Genomic DNA, 18849 nt, shown 5'->3' on the forward strand with positions numbered 1-18849 from the left:
TGATTTTGTACATTGTTAACATTTAAATATGCACCCATCTTTAGTATTTTGTGCAAGCAATTTGACCAGCATAAGAAATAAAATAAGCAATTCAGCGCTGAATAGCTGGACTTCTTACCGAGCGTCTCACAGCTGGTGTTCCGAGAACACTGCCCGCTGTCCTGCTCTATGGAAGAAAGCTGTTCGTCGGATTTGCTGAGTTTCCCCATGCTGCTGCACGGTGAAAGACGGGGAGAGTCGCCACCGTACGAGTGGCTTCCCCCAGAGAAACGCCTCTGAAGGAACTCCTGTTCATACTCCTGTTGTTGCAGAGACACTGAAAGGTTAGTTTACTTCCTACAAATACCTACTGCATTTAAGGTTTTAAAGTAAACTAATGGGATGCTATAATACAGTGCTGTGCAAAAGTCCTGAGCCATTATTTTCTATTGGTATTTTGTAGGAAAATGGGAAACAGGTGCAGTGATTTATTGAAACGTGCAAACATACATGAAAATACAGTACACAAAGCAAAAATGGAGGTTGTACAATTTGAACAAGTATATACAATATGACTTGATATGCTTGATCACAGCCTGAACTCTCTTTGGCAAAGTTTCCTTCTGATTTCTTTAAGTAGTCTTCAGGAATAGTTCTCCAGGCTTCTCAAAGGACATTCAAAGCTCTTCTTTGGATGTTGGCTGCCTTTTGTTGCATTCTCAGTCAGGATGATCCCACACTGCTTTAATAAAGTTGAAGTCTGGACTCCATGACTGATAGTGTGTTTGGGATCGTTGTTATGCTGAAAATGAAGCTGCTGCCAATCAGATGCTTTCCAGATGGTGTTGTTTGATGGATCAGAATCTGACTGCACTTTTCTGCGTTCATAATTCCATCCGCTTTGACAAGATCTCTAACACCACTGGCTCAAATGCAGCCCCAAACCATTACAGATGGCAGTAACATGTTTTGCAGACGACTGTAGACCCTCACCTCTTGTGACCTTCTCTCATGTACATACCAATGACGACTGGAATACATAATTTCAAATTTGGATTAATCACCCCATTTGACATGTTACCACTAATTTTCAGTCCATTTCTTGTGTAACGTGGCATCCATTTCTCCCTGTCCTCCTTCATTATAAATGGCATCTTGACAACCATCCTTCCACTGAGACCATTTGTGATGAGACTTCAGCAGACCGATGAACTGAATGGCAGGGTACTGTTTCAGGTCTTTACTGGATTCTTTCTTATTTCTTAAAGACACGACTTTCAGATACTCCACACCAGGTTTTCAACTAATAGATGTTTGGACTCACCTTGTTGGTGAAAAACCAAAAATTCTATTTTATGCCTTAAAAAAACGGAGCAAAACAAAACAAAAAACTATTCATATTAAAATGGTCAGGTACAAGGACTGGATTGAAAAAGAGTGAAAAAACAGCCATGGAAGTCTGGAGAACTAATGCTCAAAATGACAAGAAATTCAGGTGTCTTGGAAGCAAAATATAAGGAAATGAGGGGTGACTCAAGAGTTTTGCACAGTACTGTAGGTCACTGGACGTTAAAGCCTCACCTGTCTGTGGTCACTACACGGGAGGCTGGAGCCACGGCTCATCGGGGCGACAACTGCCACTGGTGTAGGTGAAGGGGCTGACTGTCGCTTCTTAGGAGGAAGAGCTGGTGGAGGACTACAGACGGATAAATGGAGAACAGCAGAATAAGAAAAAGAAAGAAAGCAAAACAGGAACAATGAGCGTTTTGTCTCAAAGTTAAAAAAAGGTCAATCAGGCAAGCACGCAGAACACGCGGTTCCTGACATGTATGCGCACACACACACACACACACATAAAAAACAACAACAACAAAAAGATGTATATATACATGAACACACACACATTATCATCCCTCCTCTGGAGAGTGAGATGAAAAGTGAGAGTGTTTCATGTTAGGCTCTCTCCTGCTTGTCAAACCTAAATTCTCTTAGTGAGTTAATATCATCCAAATGAGGCGACGAGCGAACAGAAGCGACCATGACATGGAGGCCAGCGAAAAAGGACACTTCATAGGGTCAGTCATACACTCTCATGCACTGGGCGGTCTTCTGATTGGATGGGAAGGTCTTCAGGGAATACCCAGGATGACACAAACTTTAAAACAACGCAACCATGCAAATCAAAAAGCACTTTCATCCAATCCAGAAGTTTTATGGGGAAGGGGGGAGGGGTGGGATGTTATTATGGAGACAGATGATCCTATGGGGCTAACATACTTCTCCTTCTGAGAGGGTCTCCTTTGGCCAGCCTCGGCACTCAACTGTGCTCTGTTCCCAGAATCCAAAAAATGGGAAAATAAATAAATAAATACAAAAAAAATGACAGACACAGCAGAGAGAGTAAGGAAGGAAGAGCAACAAACAAACTACTGATTCAGATTTTTAAGGCTCGAGTATAAAAAGTGTTAATAGTTCAAACCTCAAAGAAAACCCCTTTGAATTCCACAAAAGCTTCCTTTACTCCTTATTTGTTACTCGTGAAACAACTTGAGAATAAAGAAAAGTTACACTGAAACAGCTGCAACGAATAAATGCTTTGTGGCGACGGTACAAATGGTCACAAAATAGTTTCGGTGACCTCTGACCGCACAGCCTCAAAGCTACCAGACAAAAATAAGGCGACAGGAAATCCTTTGGTTTCTACGGACTTTATCGCCACAGCGAACGCTTCAGCAACGTCTGCTCAGCTGGGAGAAGTATTGATACTGTAGCCCTGCTCACTTAAACACAGACAATCCGCAATATCACACCCGCAGCTGGAGCGCTTTCACCCTCACCTGAGCTCAGCCATTTTGGCTTCCGGTAGTGGTGGTTTGGGAGGTGCTACTTCCACGTCTGGTACTTCAGGGGCAGCTTCCACAGGAGCGGCTGCCGGAGCCGGCTTACTCGAGACCTCCTGCTCCCGATCTATCAGGGGCATCTCTGCTGACACGCTGCTGCGTACGTAAAGAAAAAAAGCAGATTGAGTGACGGGACGTACTCGGAGCGCCTGAATCTTCGTAGTCCTGCGAGTGTGCTCTGCGCTCACCTCTCGGCTGTGACAGCAGGTGCTGCTGGTTTATTAGGTGTGGTAGGTGACGGCTGTTCCTGCTTCTCTATGGTCAGCTTCACCAGCTCCTGTTCACAGACAGACAACGCAGCCAGTCTCAGTCTCCTCTGAAAACTCCACTTTAGCACACTGCCACATCATTTTCAGCACAGGGCCCATACCTTTACTCCATCCAGCACCGCTTTGATGACATTGGTGACAGAAGCCACATTTTCCTTATCGTCCAAGTCAATCCCGTCAAGCATCACCTGGTCGGCCCAGCGGATAAGGTTGGCCAAACTCTGATATACGCGGCTGTGGCAAGATGACAGCGCCGAACTGTTTGACGAGAAGAGGAATTCGGAGGGGGGGGGGTCGGTGGTGTACAGTACAGATACGACGTACATCATGCACAGGAGGGGAGAGCAAAAGTGAGGAAGGAGAATGATCCAAGAGGGCACAACAGCAAGGCGTGAAGAAGGAGAAGGAGGAGGGGGAACATGTTAGGCTGCAAGTGAGAAAAATCACAGAAATAAGACACATTCTATCTACTGTCTATCAACAAACATTTTTGGGGGGGGGATTGGTTGGAATTGCTTAGGCTACAAGCTTGAGGCTAGGAATAAGGCTGCTAGAGCTAACAGGAGAGTGTAGGGAAGTGAGTGTTGTTTCACCATTTAGCAAATCATACTTTGAGACTTAACACTAAGGTGTGGCAATGGCCTGTACCAACACGCAGCGACTGATTCACAGTGCAGGAATATCCTTCCAATGTCTCTGCACGGCTTAGTCCTTAAGCGAGTGGGAGAGAACTGAAGCTATAGAAGTAGGGAGATGGTGGATTGGACAAGTATGGGACGTAGATCACGCTAGAGCTGAGGAGATCTAGAGTGATTATAATTCATGTGGCTGACTAGACTTTGTATATACTAATACAGTTTTAGCAAATAAGCTCTCTACTTAACTCTCACTGGAGTTACATCTATTTGACTCAAATTAAATTAAATCCCTGAAACCAAATATACCACACATGTAGCCAACGGAAAAATGGTTTTAATCGCTAAAATGGAAACTTAACAGCTAATATTATGAAACAATATTTACTTACTGTAGCTCATTTGCCAAAAGACATTAAACTTAGAGCTGTAAAGTAACTATAATGTAAACTTTTACTGGGATCTGTCGAGATTTGGACTCGGTAAGATTGAGCTCAAATCTTAAAATATGGCTGCTGCTCAGTTTTCCAGCAACAATCCATCAACTGCTTCTAAACACAGTGCTCTGACCTTTGACCTCTGTACTTCATCTGTAACGATGGGTGAGAAAAAAGGCACAAAGACAAAGACAGAGAAGTTTCAACATGTCCTGGCAAAAGCTGTCCACAAAAAACTGTAGCTGGGCTTACTTTAAAAAAACAACAACAACAAACACACAGGGGAAATAAAGCAAACTGACTCGTGCTACGGGCTGATATATCTCAAAGCTGAAATTAATTTCTGTTCCACAAAAAGAAATGTGTTAATGGAGAGAGAGAGGGCAGCGAGTGATGTGAGCTTATACAACTTCAGATTTCGAATCGGGGGAGCCTCGAGGGGAGCCTGCGAACTTATCAATCTTCACAAGCTCCTCGCTGACAGGAAGCCAGCGTCTTTCTAGTCTGAACATGTGACCGAGCTACTTTACAAGCTGCTTCGAGAGGCAAGAATAATAAGAATAAACTGAGAAGTGATACAGTGTCACTAATATAAATCTAAAGTGGGGAAAAAGACTGCAGAAAGAATATTATAACACTGACCTACATTTTCTATTACCCACCTGTGCTGTATCCGTGCCTCTACCTGCACCAGGGGCAAGATTGCTTCAAGCACCTTGCTGGCCGAGCCTGGAAGCATCTCCAGAACCTTCTTCTCCACGACCATTTTGTCCACGATTGTCTTGAAGTAGCGCAGGGCACTGACCACTTCTTTCTCCTGCTCCTCCAGCCTACTAACCTTCTAAAAAAAACCCCACAACCACAAAACAGTGTCTCAGGATTAGACTGCAAAGTTCATTTTTATAAGAGAAGTAAATAGTTACTATTTAGTCTGGGCTCTGTGCATTGGGTCTGCTACTCCTGTGGTTTGCTCACAGTTCAAAGCATCATCTATCAAGTGATGTGGCTTTGAGTGATCTTGGTGCTCCTGCAAAGAGCTCTTTGAGCCTCTCTAGTCTTTCACAGCAGGACTGCTGAGGAATATACTCATTACACCAAAAGCCTTTAAGAGCTAACAGAGTTCATTCACGACGCAGCGCGGTTCCATTCGCGCCTTTATAGGTTTAGACACCTGCTGAAGCACAGCCAGCCGCCACAGCGACTGGGAGGCTGTGGGAACCAGCAGGGAAACCCACGTGCGGACACAATGGAATAGAGGAGCACAAAACATCTGACAGGAAAACAATCGCCTCGCAAAGAGGCAAACAAATACACGGAATAGGCGGGAAAGCGTTGGATTTCCCACGATACACACATGTCTGCTGGCGCACACAAACACACACACCTTGTTAGTAGGTTTCTCAGTACTCTTGGCTGCTGTCTCGGGCTGCAGTTGCTTGCCCTTCTTGGATGGAGTCCTCTTGATCTTGGGAGAGTGGAACTTGTCCTTCAGGATCATGGTGATAGTGGACAGATGGGACCGTTGCGAGTCTGTGGACGAGAGTGGGAAAACACAGGAAGTTGAATGGTCAGTTACGGAGGAGAGATTCTCAAGGGGGAGGTGGGGGGTGAGGAAGGGGGTTTGAGGATAGAAATTAGATGTAAGCAGATGGCACAAGCTCAGTGAAGTGCTGATATCACTATCACACAGTGGTGCTCAAGTCAGGAGCTGAGCACCAGCAAGACTCCAAAAGGGAAAACTGGAGTCTTTAATGCTAACACAAATCTGCTGCTCAAGCTCATCTAGCAGCTCATTATTTGTACAGATGTGAGGGAGACCAGGCCAAAGCAGACGAGTGTGCCTCTGCTAGTTAGTGCAGAGATGAAAATGACTTTACAGGATTACAGAGACAGCAGCTTCATAATAGATGAGTTATTTAGCAGAATTCCAACTAGTTCATAGCAGTGAGGGTTTAGTTGATCCCAGGATTAACAGAGCCTTAACATAAATAAGGTGCTCCCTCATGTTGTCCTTTCACCTCTTTGTCTCTCCCCTCCTATGTGAAGCTGAACCAGGAAATAAATACTAATAAGAGCAGTGGGAGCTGACATGACGAGTGTGGGTTTTTATCAGTGACAAAATGACACCTTTATCTGCTTTAATCTCCCTTGAGCGCCGCAACGGCGGGATGTGGCATTCTGGGGCCATCAGCGTGAAGGAAAACAACCAAAAAGACTGCAGAATAGCAATCAACAGCAGGAAAGAGCCACAAACCAGACTTCCAGAGAGGCCGTGCTTTCATCTGCACCATTGATCGACACGACACGCAAGCATCCACCCCACTGTTCTATCTCTAATCCCCGTCATCCTTTACACCCAGCGCAAAGCCAAAGTTCGCCAGGACGGCCAAGGACGGCCTCGTGTTCTCATTAAAAATGTTGGTGAGAACGGCTGCCGTAGCATTTCCTGAGATTAGGCATGCGTGACCCCTTGTCTCTTGTTCTTACGTGGATTTTTTTAAAATTTTTATCCCAGCTTCACACACAAAAAAAAAAAGAAAAAGAAAAAAGAAAACTCCAGGTGAATTTGTTTTTCGGGATGGGGCAAGCATTAGTAAGTTATTCGTGTCGCAGAGAGAGAGGATTGAGCAAAACGCAGAGTTGCTGGAAATCTCTTTCATGACTGCTCATCAATTTTAATCTGAATTTGACCCAGTTTCTGATATCCAAATCGGTTGAATCAATCACATATAGATGTTTCAACGTGTTTGCTTTCCTGGGGTAAAAACAAACTAACTCAAATGTAACTTCATGAGCGGCTGTTTCCAGGGAGAGAGTAAATTCATGCCACCGTGTGACAGAGATAGCATATTTTATTGGTATGCTGTGCCTCTTCATTTCACACAGTCAGTGGAGCAAAGAAATAACAACGTCTAGTCAGCTGGGCAGGATTTAAGGAGAAGGAAGACAAGTTTATCAAAGAAGACAGAGCAGTCACTCGGTGCGATGAAGACCCTGCAGGAAGGGACAACCTTCTCATCTGCACTGCTGTCTGGATCTACACTTTGGAGTCGCGCCGCAGGGGATGATGTAGTCCTTCAGAGCTCCAGAAGAGCACGGTCTGAATAACACAGCTAGCGTGAGAGATTATTTTACACCCCGAGGCTGTACATACAGTGTTAAGTCAGTTTTGCCACAAGCCAAGACACTCTCCTGGCTGGACTTCGCTTTACAGAGTCACAGACTACATGTAGAGTAGTGAGTATGTTTTTGATTGCACATCAGCCTTCATATAAATTCAGCGCCCCCCCCCCCCCCGCCCAGAATCCCCTTAATCTGGGAACGTGCACAGGGGATTGTGTCGGACTTCACAAAAACGCTGCACCCTCTCACTCAACTGCAGCTTACACAGAGCTGTGTCCACGTTTACAGCTGCAACTCAGCATCGTCCCAGCCCCAGAGCTGAGAAGCAATGACACGAGCACAATGAGTGCATACGATCGATACAGCTGGTGACCTCAGACGCCACATCGCGGTCCCGAGGCTCAGCTGTTTATCAGGCGCACAGGGCTGGTTCCATCAATCCTCCGCTCCCCTATTCACTTCTCAACCCAGTCTTTTTTTTCCTCTTTAGTTCTTGGGAGCAGAAAGAACTGGAAGTCTGGCTCAGCATGAAAATGACATCATCAACAGAAAGAAATGGACACTGTTAAAGTCAGCAAGCATGAGAGAGAGAGGGAGAACACAGTGAAGTGCTCTGTTATAGTCATGCAGCCCCCCCTTAAGTATCCACCCTCCCCTCCTCAGCCAGGTCCTCTCCTCAGCTTCCTGCCTGCTGCTGGCCAGAATTATGATGTCATTGGTTGTAATGTCTCAGACAGATCTGACGAGTCATTGACGAAACAAAACAGTGAAAGAAACTTTACAGTTAAACCGTTTTGGGGTGGGATAAAATTGGAAGTTGTGTAGGCGCTAATACTGTTGTCGTCTGCTACCCGTAGATTCTGGCAGCCTGGAAAACAGTAAAACTGTCTCAGTGCCAAACTGAGACTGGAGACTATTCATTTCTGCACCTCGAACACCCAAGCGCCATGAATAAGTCCAAATGGAAGCACATTTATGCACTTAACCCTCGAACAACCTGAGGCACTGTTAGATTACCGTCACTAAAAAGACTTCAAAGCATCCCATGATCCACCTTATTAGAGTTTCTGCCAGTTTTTACTTTTTACATAAAATGCAACACATTTTCCAGCCTCTATTTTCTCAGGTTTTTAGGCATATTTATGATGAGCACATAAGTGGCCAAACTGGGACTTGGATCATGTCTCAACAACTATAAAACCAACCTTGTTCCCAACCTTGGGGACCCAGGACCCCATTTTGCAGATCAAAGTAATTGGTGCAACCGCTATACTGAAGGCTTTAAACAATTTTTAAAAGCTACAATTTGGTTCCAGTCTTCAACATATCAATCTACGCAGCTTTACACCATTTCAAATGTTACTTCAAAGCCAATACTTGTGTTTTTACTACTTTAAAACTGCTTTGAGAGACCAAGGGGATAAAAGAAGAAGAATTAATTTGAAGATTTAATATGTGATGCTTTGCCTTTGTTGATTTCTATTTGTGGCTTCCATATCCATTTTAGTGAAAAGTAAAAACTAAAAAAAATAAAACAGCAGAGCCTAACTGACAAACATCAAAGTGGGTTAGGCTTCCATAAAAAAAAAAGTCTTGGTTTATCTCTTACATTGTAAAATGCTTCAGTCCCCTGAAGAACTGAAACCAAACAACCCCCAAACCCTCACGTCACACTGCAAACTCACAATTACGCGTAAACCTCCCGCAAAAAAAATCCCCAGTGCGATGAGTTCACAGTTCATGTGAACGCCACGGTGGTAAAAACCTTATGACAATCGGTTCATGTTAGTTCTGGTAGCAAAAATCCAAGTCTGTAGGATATGTGAAAAAATGACTATAAATGACATTGTTAAGACTAAATAGCGAAGGATTTAACAAGTAAACATCTTTTTTGGAGGCTTTTAAACTCTGCAGACACTTTGCTGCTCTTAAAGGCCTTGGGGACATTTAAAGCAAACACTTGAGTCTGAACAACTCTTCAACAAAGCCTGGGAGAGTTCTCATCCAGCTCTGCGGTGTTAACAGATTCCCTGGGAGCTTTCTAGCTGCTGAATTGTCTGAAGGCTTTGTTACACAATAAGCAAACAGAAAAAAAAAACACACACACACACACACACACACATAGGGTGTAAATTTATGGATGCTTCTGGCAAAAAGAGGTAAGTGGATGCAATATACCGCAAATTAATTTTGTGTATATTTCGCTTGTTATTTGCTGGAGCCTGAAAAGACCTCTGCATTTAATTCTGCTGCCCTAAGGCAACCCACAGACACCTGCTGTCCAGGAACATTTCATTTAGAATAAGAAATAGTTTATTTAGTATTCCACCTGGAAAGGCAGCCAGTCTAGGGTTTTGTCAGCCTCACCACATGAACCATAGCTACGAGCACAATCCCTCCAGGCTAACATGATTCTGTATCAGTGTGATTAATATCTTGAAAAACTTCCTTGAACTCATGACCCTCCCAAATCGCAAGGCAAATGGTTTTTTAATAAACAGTTTTATTTGGAATCCTGACAGGCTGTCAGACAAAAAGACATACCTGAAGGTGTTTGAAATGCTGCTTCCTCATAAACTGAATATTATTAAATTAGGAGGGTTTTTTTTCCTCTCTCCCCTTTCTATTTATAATACAGTATCTCTGAGTGGGAGGAGGTTAATTCCACCCCTGCTATTAATGGCAGTCTGTGTAGTGTGAAAAACTGCAATTTATGAAACAACTTGTTTCTTAATTGTACTTATCTTATTTATCTATTTTCCAAATTAGAAAAAAAAAATCCCGTTCTGTATTGCTGATCATGACGACTGGTGCCATATGTGTGTGTGTCGGGGTGTGACGGGCTGGCAGATTGATGTGGTTGCTGCTCAGTACAGGTGTGATCAATACAGGACAGCTGGTGGCCTCTTCCCTTCTCACTGGCCCTGTAGGCTTAGAGTAAGACGAAACAGGGTGGAAAGCAGAGATGAGGCTGTGCTTAGTTACATGTACAGCTGTCACCTCCTGCTGAACCCCTTCAGTGAGGAGCTTCTCAGTGAAAGTGTCCCCAAACCTTCCTCTGCGGACGTGTTTAGCCTGTTAGACGACCACTACGAGAGTCACAAAGGTCACTGTGTGACAGCTGTTCAGCATATGAAAAAGGTAAGGGGGGGGGGGGGGGAAACTGATCTGAAAGTGTGCATAGAAAATGTTTAGAGGATGAATGAACTGCAAAAATGAGTTCTTTTTCTGCTTTACACAGACTCCTTGAGAGATAAAACCTACAAGTATATGTATACATAGCCTTCACACTGGACTCATTCAGTCCATCAGTATGTTAATATGCTTTTGAGTTTATAACGGCATTTCTGTTGCACACATTTTGAAGCAAAGACCCACAGTACCAGCAATGTTAACTTGATTTGCTAGCTGGGGCATCTTTTCATCTGTCTGGGACAGTCTTAATAAACTCAATAAGCTGTCATCTGACCAAACTGTCACCGGTTATAGCGTTACATCCAACAGGCTTTAAGAACTGTGCCATTACTAACACCTAATCGTGACTGTCAGCTTACTTTAGGTTTCAGTTTGGTAAACCTTTACTCTGTCATCATGTCCGAAAACTGGTTGGTGTGGATCCATGTTCTTATGGCCCCAATCACAGGCATAAAAACCAGCTGGCATTAGCATGGTAACCACCAGTCACTGAGGTAAAATGTATACTCCATGACCAGTTATGAGCAGTTGCTGGAAATTGCTACCAGTCATTGTCAAATTCAAATTTCAAATTCAAATTTTATTTGTCACGTACACAGTCATACACAGTACGATATGTAGTGAAATTCTTGGACAACTGCTCGTGACCTAAAGAAAACAAAAAAGGAAAAGGCTATGAATAAGATAGGAAATAAATATGAAAAATTAAAAATAACTGTACAACACAAATTAGAATGAAGGGTAAATTTAACTGGGAAAGAATAAGAGAAAATATATAAATTAAAGTTGAAAATAAAATAACTGTACAACAAAATACACAATATAGAACTATATAAGAATGTATGAAGAAATATAAATAAATATATACACAATAACAGCAGCTGTACAAGTGTTAACTGGAAATGAAGAATATAATGTCCAGTGTTGTGCAATCCACATTATGTCTTGATTGCTAAACACCAGTAACTGGTCTATAGACCCCCTAGTAACCGTTGGTCACTTGGGAAAAAGGTGTATTCCCCAGCTGGTTGGCAAATAGTTGTAGGAGGCTGCTTGCAGTTGCTAGGTGAAACTGTCACACAGAGGTATGAAGCACTGCACTGAAAGCCTCCTTGCAATTGTTTGGGTCACTAGCAGATTGCAGCGCTCAGTAATGTATATAGAAGATGGCAAATTGTGTGGAAAAAAGTCGCTGAATACTTGCTAAACAGCATTGCAGCTGTTTTGCACTCGCTAAAAAGTTGCAATGCAAACTGGAAATGGTTCAAATCTACCCCAGTTCATTTGCTGTGTATGTTCCCTTATGCTCTCTCCTAGCTGTTGTGTAAACTCTAAATTGTCATGCCATAATAAAAGTTAAAAAGCCCATAAATATCTTTTTAAAAATTATTTTAAGGTAAGTCACATGGAATCATGACATTACCCCTGCATTTGATGTAAATAAATGAGTTCTCTATAAGAAGTGCCCTTTTACAAAGATTAGATGGGGTTGTAGATCTAACATAGGTATGTTCCTCTCACCCACATAAATATAAAAATACACACAGCCACAAATATGCTTGATTAAAAAAAAAGAGCCTCTACAAATTGATGCACATTAATCCCACTTTCCTTTTACGCTATAGCTGTTACTGTTTACGCAGCCTTCTTTAAATAAAGACAAAGAATCTGGCACACTTAAGCAGAAACCCACCATATGGGATACACGTAAATAGCCATGTCATTGTTTATAAGCGACTCTGCTTACATTGAGCTCTTATTTACCTATGAAAATGACAACAGTGTTAACTGCTGTCTGTTACACTGCGGAACAAGAAGTAAGACCTGCTGTGGAGCAAAGGGTGGGGGGGATGCTAGCCTGAGGCACATAAGATGAACAGCAGCGAGAAAAAAAATGGAGAGGAAAGAGAAAAATTCAACAGGAAATATTTAAGTGCTTAGTGAATTATTTATTCTCTCCATTGTAGTGGTTATTTCCTGCTGGCGGTGTTCAGTTTTCAATAGGAATCCTCTTTATATCCACAGTTAATATGCAGCGCTATAGGAAACCACAGGCTCTGTGTGTGTATGTGTGTGTATGTGGGTGGGTGGGTGTGTTGCAGGTCAAGCCACAGTCCAAGGATGACGAAGGTAGGAAGGTCTGGTATGTGCTGTGACAAAGTCTGAGCTACCTCTCATTCTCTTCATATTTTGCTTGGAAAAATGGGAAGTAAATGCAGTGATTTATTTATTGTTTAAAGATGCACAAAAATACTATATATAAGGCAAAAACAGAATTTATATAATTCTTAACTTTAAGTTCACATTAGTTATGAGCACCTATATTCTTCAACACAACAGGAACTCTCTTAGACAGCTTTCTTGCCACTTCTTTAAGTAGTCTTCAGGAATAGATCTCCAGACTCATTGAAGAACACACTAAGCTCTTTAGATTATGTTGTTATCAAAATGATCCCACACTGGTTTAACAGTGTTGAGGTTCAGGCTCTGACTGATATCGTTCCATTGTCTGTTCTTCTATCCAGGTATGGTTTTACTGCATTGGCAGCATGTTTGAAATCACTGTCATGTTGAAAAATGAAGCTGCTGCCAATCAAATGCTTTCCAGATGGTGTTGCAGCAATTTGGACACGGTCCGCAACACCACTGGCTGAAAAGCAGCTCCTAAACATGACAGAGCCTCCACCATATTCTACAGATGGCAGTATGTGCTTATGTTGCACCTCTCTCCTAACCTCCTCTTACATACTGACAATGACTTGAACCAAACATTTCAAATATGGATTCATCACTCTATATGATGTGCTTCCACTGAGTTTTATTCCAGTTCTTGCATAAGTTGGCATTCCCCAGTCTTTTCTCCTTGTTCCATCTTGACAGCCACACTTTCACTGACACCAATTCTGATGAGGCTTCACCAAAGCAGGTAGATGAACTGAATAGCCAGATCTCGGGTCCTGTTTCAGGTCTTTGCTGTTTTTTTGTCTTCTATTTTTTAAAGACTTGATGCTCAGATACTGTTCATCTGCTCTAGATAGTTATTTAGGCCTTCCACATCTTCTTTTGTCCTCCACTTGTTTTTAAGGACACTGAATGTCATGCTGAGTTATGCCATGTTTTTCATTGATAGCTCTTCTGGAAACACCTTCTTGCAAAAAATACTGTTTTATTCCTGTCAAACTCTTATCTTTGGCATTTTTAATAGATTAAACTAAATATAAAGGAATACATTATGTGTTGTTGCAATAGGCTGCTAGTAACAGAGTATCTAAAGACAGTTAAAATTGTTTTTTGTCAAGTTGTCTGTCATGTGGCTTAACTGGACTGGACAGAAAATTAGCAAAGAAGGCCAAACAGTCAAAGAAAAACTCTGAAAGACCCTCAGAATGCCTGGAGAACTGTTGCTCAAGTCCACCTGGAAGCAAAATAGAAAGAAATGAGGAATTTTTGCACAGTACAGTAATGAGGCACTGGCTAACAGCTAACTTAAAAGTAACAGAGGAAGTGCAATGGTGGAGTCCATAGTTAACCAGCTGTGCTGTTTGAGCATGAAGTTCAACGACGAGGAGCCACAGTGAGGCCGAGATCATCAAATCCACTCAACCAGCAAGTAAATGAGATACAGATACTAAGTGCTCGAGTCTATTGCAGTCCACTTAACAAATGAGCATATGAGACGTGGGAGATCGTTTCTGCTTGTGCAATGCAATTATAAATGATAAATTTCTTTGGCCATTCAATTCTCAACCGAATTCTGAAGTGCAAAATAAAAGGTAACGGGCAAGAAAAAAAAAAAAAAAAACTGAACTGGCATAAGAACAGTTACAAAAAAGAATTACCACCAGCTACAACCAATTTGCAGCTGTCAGACTGATGAGACACTTTCAAAGTTAATTTATATTTAAATGAATACTTTGCTCAAGTGATACATTTCCAGCTCATTTGTAGAATTCAATTACTCCACAAAAACTGGAGCGACAAAACTCAAATGGGTTTCTCACATTACATCACATTCGTTTTACCAAAGCAAAGCATTTATCACGTTTCATTTCTAAGCACACAAAAGTACACGCTTATTTTTATCCCCTCCCAAGTCAATCTCTGTTTCAATAAAGCACGCCTCAGCCGATACTTGCATAAGCATGCCCTTCAGTATGTCAGTGACCAGGAACGCAAACCCCACCAGCCATGGGTCACTGGTCAGGAGCAAATATCAGTGTGGTGATGGAGGTGCTCTGGGTGCTGCGTTGCATGGTAACAGAAGGCCTGGTCAACCGTGGCTAACAGAGCATGACCGCACAAACACAGGCAATCTATAAAGCACATCTATAACACAAAAAAGCTAATCAGATCCATAACTGTTTAGAGAGGTTGTGGCTGGTCATCTGTATGCGACATGAAGATGAGCAAGTGAACAACAGACAGCAGGGCAACAATAACAAAAAAAGAGAAAAAGACAGTCTCTTTCCTGTTTCCTGACTGTTTGTGCAATTTGCTTTCAGATCTAAGCAGACAGCACACAATAGGCTTATGATTAAGAATACTATCTATATCTGAATCGGTATCTATAAAGGGAAACTCCTGCTTTGCAAGAGAGGCATCATTACCCTTATGAGTCACAAGATTGCAGAGATAAAAAGATATCAAAAGCACCTTCTCCCACTTTCTCGCCTTTTTTTTTTGTCACTTTGGAGTTACGGCAGCCTAGAAAAGGCATAGGATAACACTAAACATGCAGATACGATCTGATTCCCAATATGACAAACAATGGCAAAGAAAGAAAGAAAGAAAGAAAAGAAAAGGTGTGAAGAATCTACAAAGTAACCTGAAACTATAATTATCAGAGAGGGGAGGAAAATATGTCACATTAGGCCACAAAAAGAAACAGAAAAATCCAGCCTAATCTCTTGGTGACACATTGCATTCTTGAGTCTGTTTGTTTGTGATCTGAAATGAGCTGTGCATCTTAAACCCACTTTGAAACAGATAGTAATCTGCTATTCACTGACTTCTCAATCCATCATCCTTCATGGAAAAGTAGCTTGAAGCAATGTTCAGAGGCAGTATTTTACACACACGCACACTCTGAAACAGAACAATGATGGGAAACAAAGTGGTATAGTCTCAAAACAAAAGTCTTAAATTAACACATCTACATTTAAGGCTACTGAGGTTAGAGTAGACTATGCACGCTTCCATAATTACACAGCTTGCAGATGAGATGCGGTAGATGATGTGTAACATTATTCAGGGTAGTGGGTCAGTGTGGAGCTCTGGATATGCTGGCATGCTGCAAGTCAGTGAGTTCATTCATGCAGCTCTCTTTGCTTAAAGACTGGTAATAACTGTATATTTTGCAGCACGTAAAACAGCTTTTTTTCTTAGTTTTATAAGATATACATGTCACAGTAATAGTGTGTAACCCTTGTATACTCTGGATGCAAGAGCGACAGATCTTTAAGACTTGCAACGCCACCACGATCCCGACTTCACTGCAGATACGCTCAAGGAAGTCTTTTTTTCTGTAAATGAAGCTATTAACACAGCATGAGTCAAAAGTGAGTCATTCCATTAACTGCTCTGGTTAAGTAGCTTTTAAGGAATGTTTGATCATTTTGATTAGACGCTGGGTGGATTTTAAGGCCGTATGCTATTTAACTGATGCAGGTCCTGTGTAGCCTGGTGGTGGCGTTTCAGAAGAGGGTGGGACCATTAGGCCCGCGTATTGTGTGGTGGCATAAACATTTACAAGTCTCGAGCCTCAATGCCTCCTCTGTTTAACTATAAAGCCAGCAGAACTCAATCTTCCAAAGCTCTGTGTTTCTGGAGCTAACACAACCTTTTCCCCTCTGCTGCTGCAATAGGAAGGTGGTTCATTACTGATAGCATTTCTTCTTCTCTACTTACTTCGTGCTGATAATGTCTGTCACATTGTTCGTCTGTGTTTCCACACTCTGTAGATCTATGACTAACGCTACACACTCATTTATCCTCTTCACTCACTTTGACTCGCTTCCTTCACAATAGTATGATTCATTTAAAAACAATTATTGCAATACACTGTATATGCTTCAAGGATAATACCACACTGCACTGGCTATGCAATATTATGAGTATTTAGATAATCCTCACTCTTGGATGCTTTCAGTATGGGTCTGTGTATTAATGGCAGGCAGGGGATGAGCTAATGGAGCTATTTGATGGAAGCGCTTGGCAGAGAATTTCATACAGGTTGTACTGAAAGCTATGGAGTGAGCCCTAAGGTCTAGTTGACTCAATTGTCCTCTGTGTCAGAGCGCAGGAACCCACACCAGCATCCACAGTCACAAACACAAAGGTTCTCCAAACTATTCAACCATGAGCAACAAAGGGTTGCAGAGGGGATGCCTTAAGGTCTGATTTTCAACAGCATCATCAACGCACAGAAAAAACATGCTGGAAGCTTCTGCTGACCCAATTGTTAATTTAAAAAAGGGAAAATGGTGACAAAAAGGGGACAAAGGGCTTGAATAAATAAATAAATTATCGCACTGTTTAAACTGTCCAGCTTTTCACGTACAAAGCAAAAGCATGATCGGTAGTGATGCAGTTAGCACGATGTTCATTAGATGCACTGGGAGGCGTAACGTTTTGCAAACAGACGGCAGCATGGTGGACAAAGGATAGCCAGCCGGCAAACATCCTGAAGAGAAGCAATCTCATCTCAGCCAGTGCACAGCCTTAATACCGGAGAGAGAGCAGTGTGAAGCACGGGGGGAGCAGGACGTTCATGAAGCAGTATAAGGATTGATTTATTCTTATCCCCCCCCCCAAAAAAAGTTGCGGCAATATTGCCAATCCCTGAGCAAAACAGAAATTAGCTACAAAATCTAGAAACATCATGTTAAAAGCTGCCATGTGCATAGGGCTCACATCTCGTGCACACTGTGTTAAGGCCAGAGGACATCAGCACATCACATAACACAGTGCTGAAACTGAAAAATATACAAAACCAGGTTTCAGAATTGTTCTCTGGCTACTGTGTAGCTTTCCTTTTTATTTACATATGCAGCTATTTTAAGATCTAGTTTGTAATGCGAGTCATCTTCCTGCTAAAACAAAAATGACCAATCATTTGCTCATTCCACCTTCTTGACAGTGATGAACTCATCTTTTTGTTTGTCTTCAGTAACAGAGAACAATGTTTCCTTGGAGTTTTAGAGCAACCGTTTTTCAACTACAAGTTGATTTCTTCATGATGTGATTTTTCCCCCATTTCCAGAAGGACAAACGATTATCTGAGAAAATAATCAGCAGATTAATCTACAACGGAAAAAAAAAAATCATTAGTTTAGCACCTAATTGTGATATTGATGGTTTTGTCATCTAGGAATCCATAGCAGTATCAGCTAATGATTCCATTAATGTGATGTGAGAGGCAAACGAGGCCACAGAGCAGCACGCTAAAGCTTTACTGGAGGGCAGGGGCAGTATGATGGAAAGGGTTAATAGCGGGGTGGGGGAGCGGAATTCACACAACATACACTTACACACCATCCTGGGTACCCCTCCTGTTCCTTCCCCGCTGACGCCTAAGTCACTGCTATGATTTCCTGTCCCTCGTCTCCCTCCCCTCTTCACAGCACAGAGCAGCCTGGACTCTGTAACTAACCCCCACATAACAACTTACCTTATAAAAATAGGTGGTGTCTAATAGCACATCACTAACAGACGCACACATTTACACAAACACACACGACACAAAGCAGCTCACTGCGATACACAACCACCCAACACAAACATGCTCAAACCAGCCTGATCCTTCAATTGACCTTCAGGCTGCAGCAATTTACTGCATTTTTTAGCGATCCATTTAAAGCTAGCTTTCTGAACTGATTCTTTCAGTAAAGTGAGACAGACAGTGTGGCAGGCGGCAGGTTCACCTGGGGTGAAACCGATAGACTAAGAAGCACAAAGTGCTATAAATACTCAGCTTGTCAGTATCTCTAACATCAAGCAGCACCAGAACAGAGACACTGCAACAGCTAAAAACCCCCTGTGATCTGCTGAGAATGAATTCAGAGTTCTCAGAGAACGGCAGCTGTTTGCCTCTTGCCAAACAGGCACTATAAAGCACTTGAGATAGGAGAACGATCCTACACACAGACAAACAGCCACAAGAGAACCGATCACTTCACTGTTGAGCACAAGACAGAGACAGATACAGAGAGGCAGAGAAGCACAGGAAACAGTAAATGGCCTCAACAGCAAGGAGTGGTACCACGCTCTCCATGTTAGAGAGCCGCACAAAGCCGATCTTGTCTGTGCAGCG

The 18849-nt window shown here is 42.4% G+C and overlaps 1 protein-coding gene across 12 annotated transcripts in view; it reads right to left on the minus strand.

The window, feature by feature from the left end:
* The window catches only part of rapgef1b (Rap guanine nucleotide exchange factor (GEF) 1b), a 45248-nt gene that overhangs the window by 17298 nt on the left and 9101 nt on the right, over positions 1-18849 (minus strand). For 8 of the 12 annotated variants that reach the window (XM_076886640.1, XM_076886643.1, XM_076886639.1 and 5 more), the window contains exons 2-9: positions 5605-5750; positions 4883-5061; positions 3250-3406; positions 3068-3156; positions 2817-2975; positions 2257-2307; positions 1561-1675; positions 119-299 (exon numbers count right to left, since the gene is read on the minus strand). In XM_076886640.1, the coding sequence (XP_076742755.1) occupies positions 119-299; positions 1561-1675; positions 2257-2307; positions 2817-2975; positions 3068-3156; positions 3250-3406; positions 4883-5061; positions 5605-5750 (1077 nt within the window). The remainder of the gene's footprint in view (positions 1-118; positions 300-1560; positions 1676-2256; positions 2308-2816; positions 2976-3067; positions 3157-3249; positions 3407-4882; positions 5062-5604; positions 5751-18849) is intronic. The other 4 variants (XM_076886645.1, XM_076886651.1, XM_076886642.1 and 1 more) reach the window with 3 other exon arrangements.

Source organism: Maylandia zebra, linkage group LG7 (assembly GCF_041146795.1).
Source record: "Maylandia zebra isolate NMK-2024a linkage group LG7, Mzebra_GT3a, whole genome shotgun sequence".
NCBI lineage: Eukaryota > Metazoa > Chordata > Actinopteri > Cichliformes > Cichlidae > Maylandia > Maylandia zebra.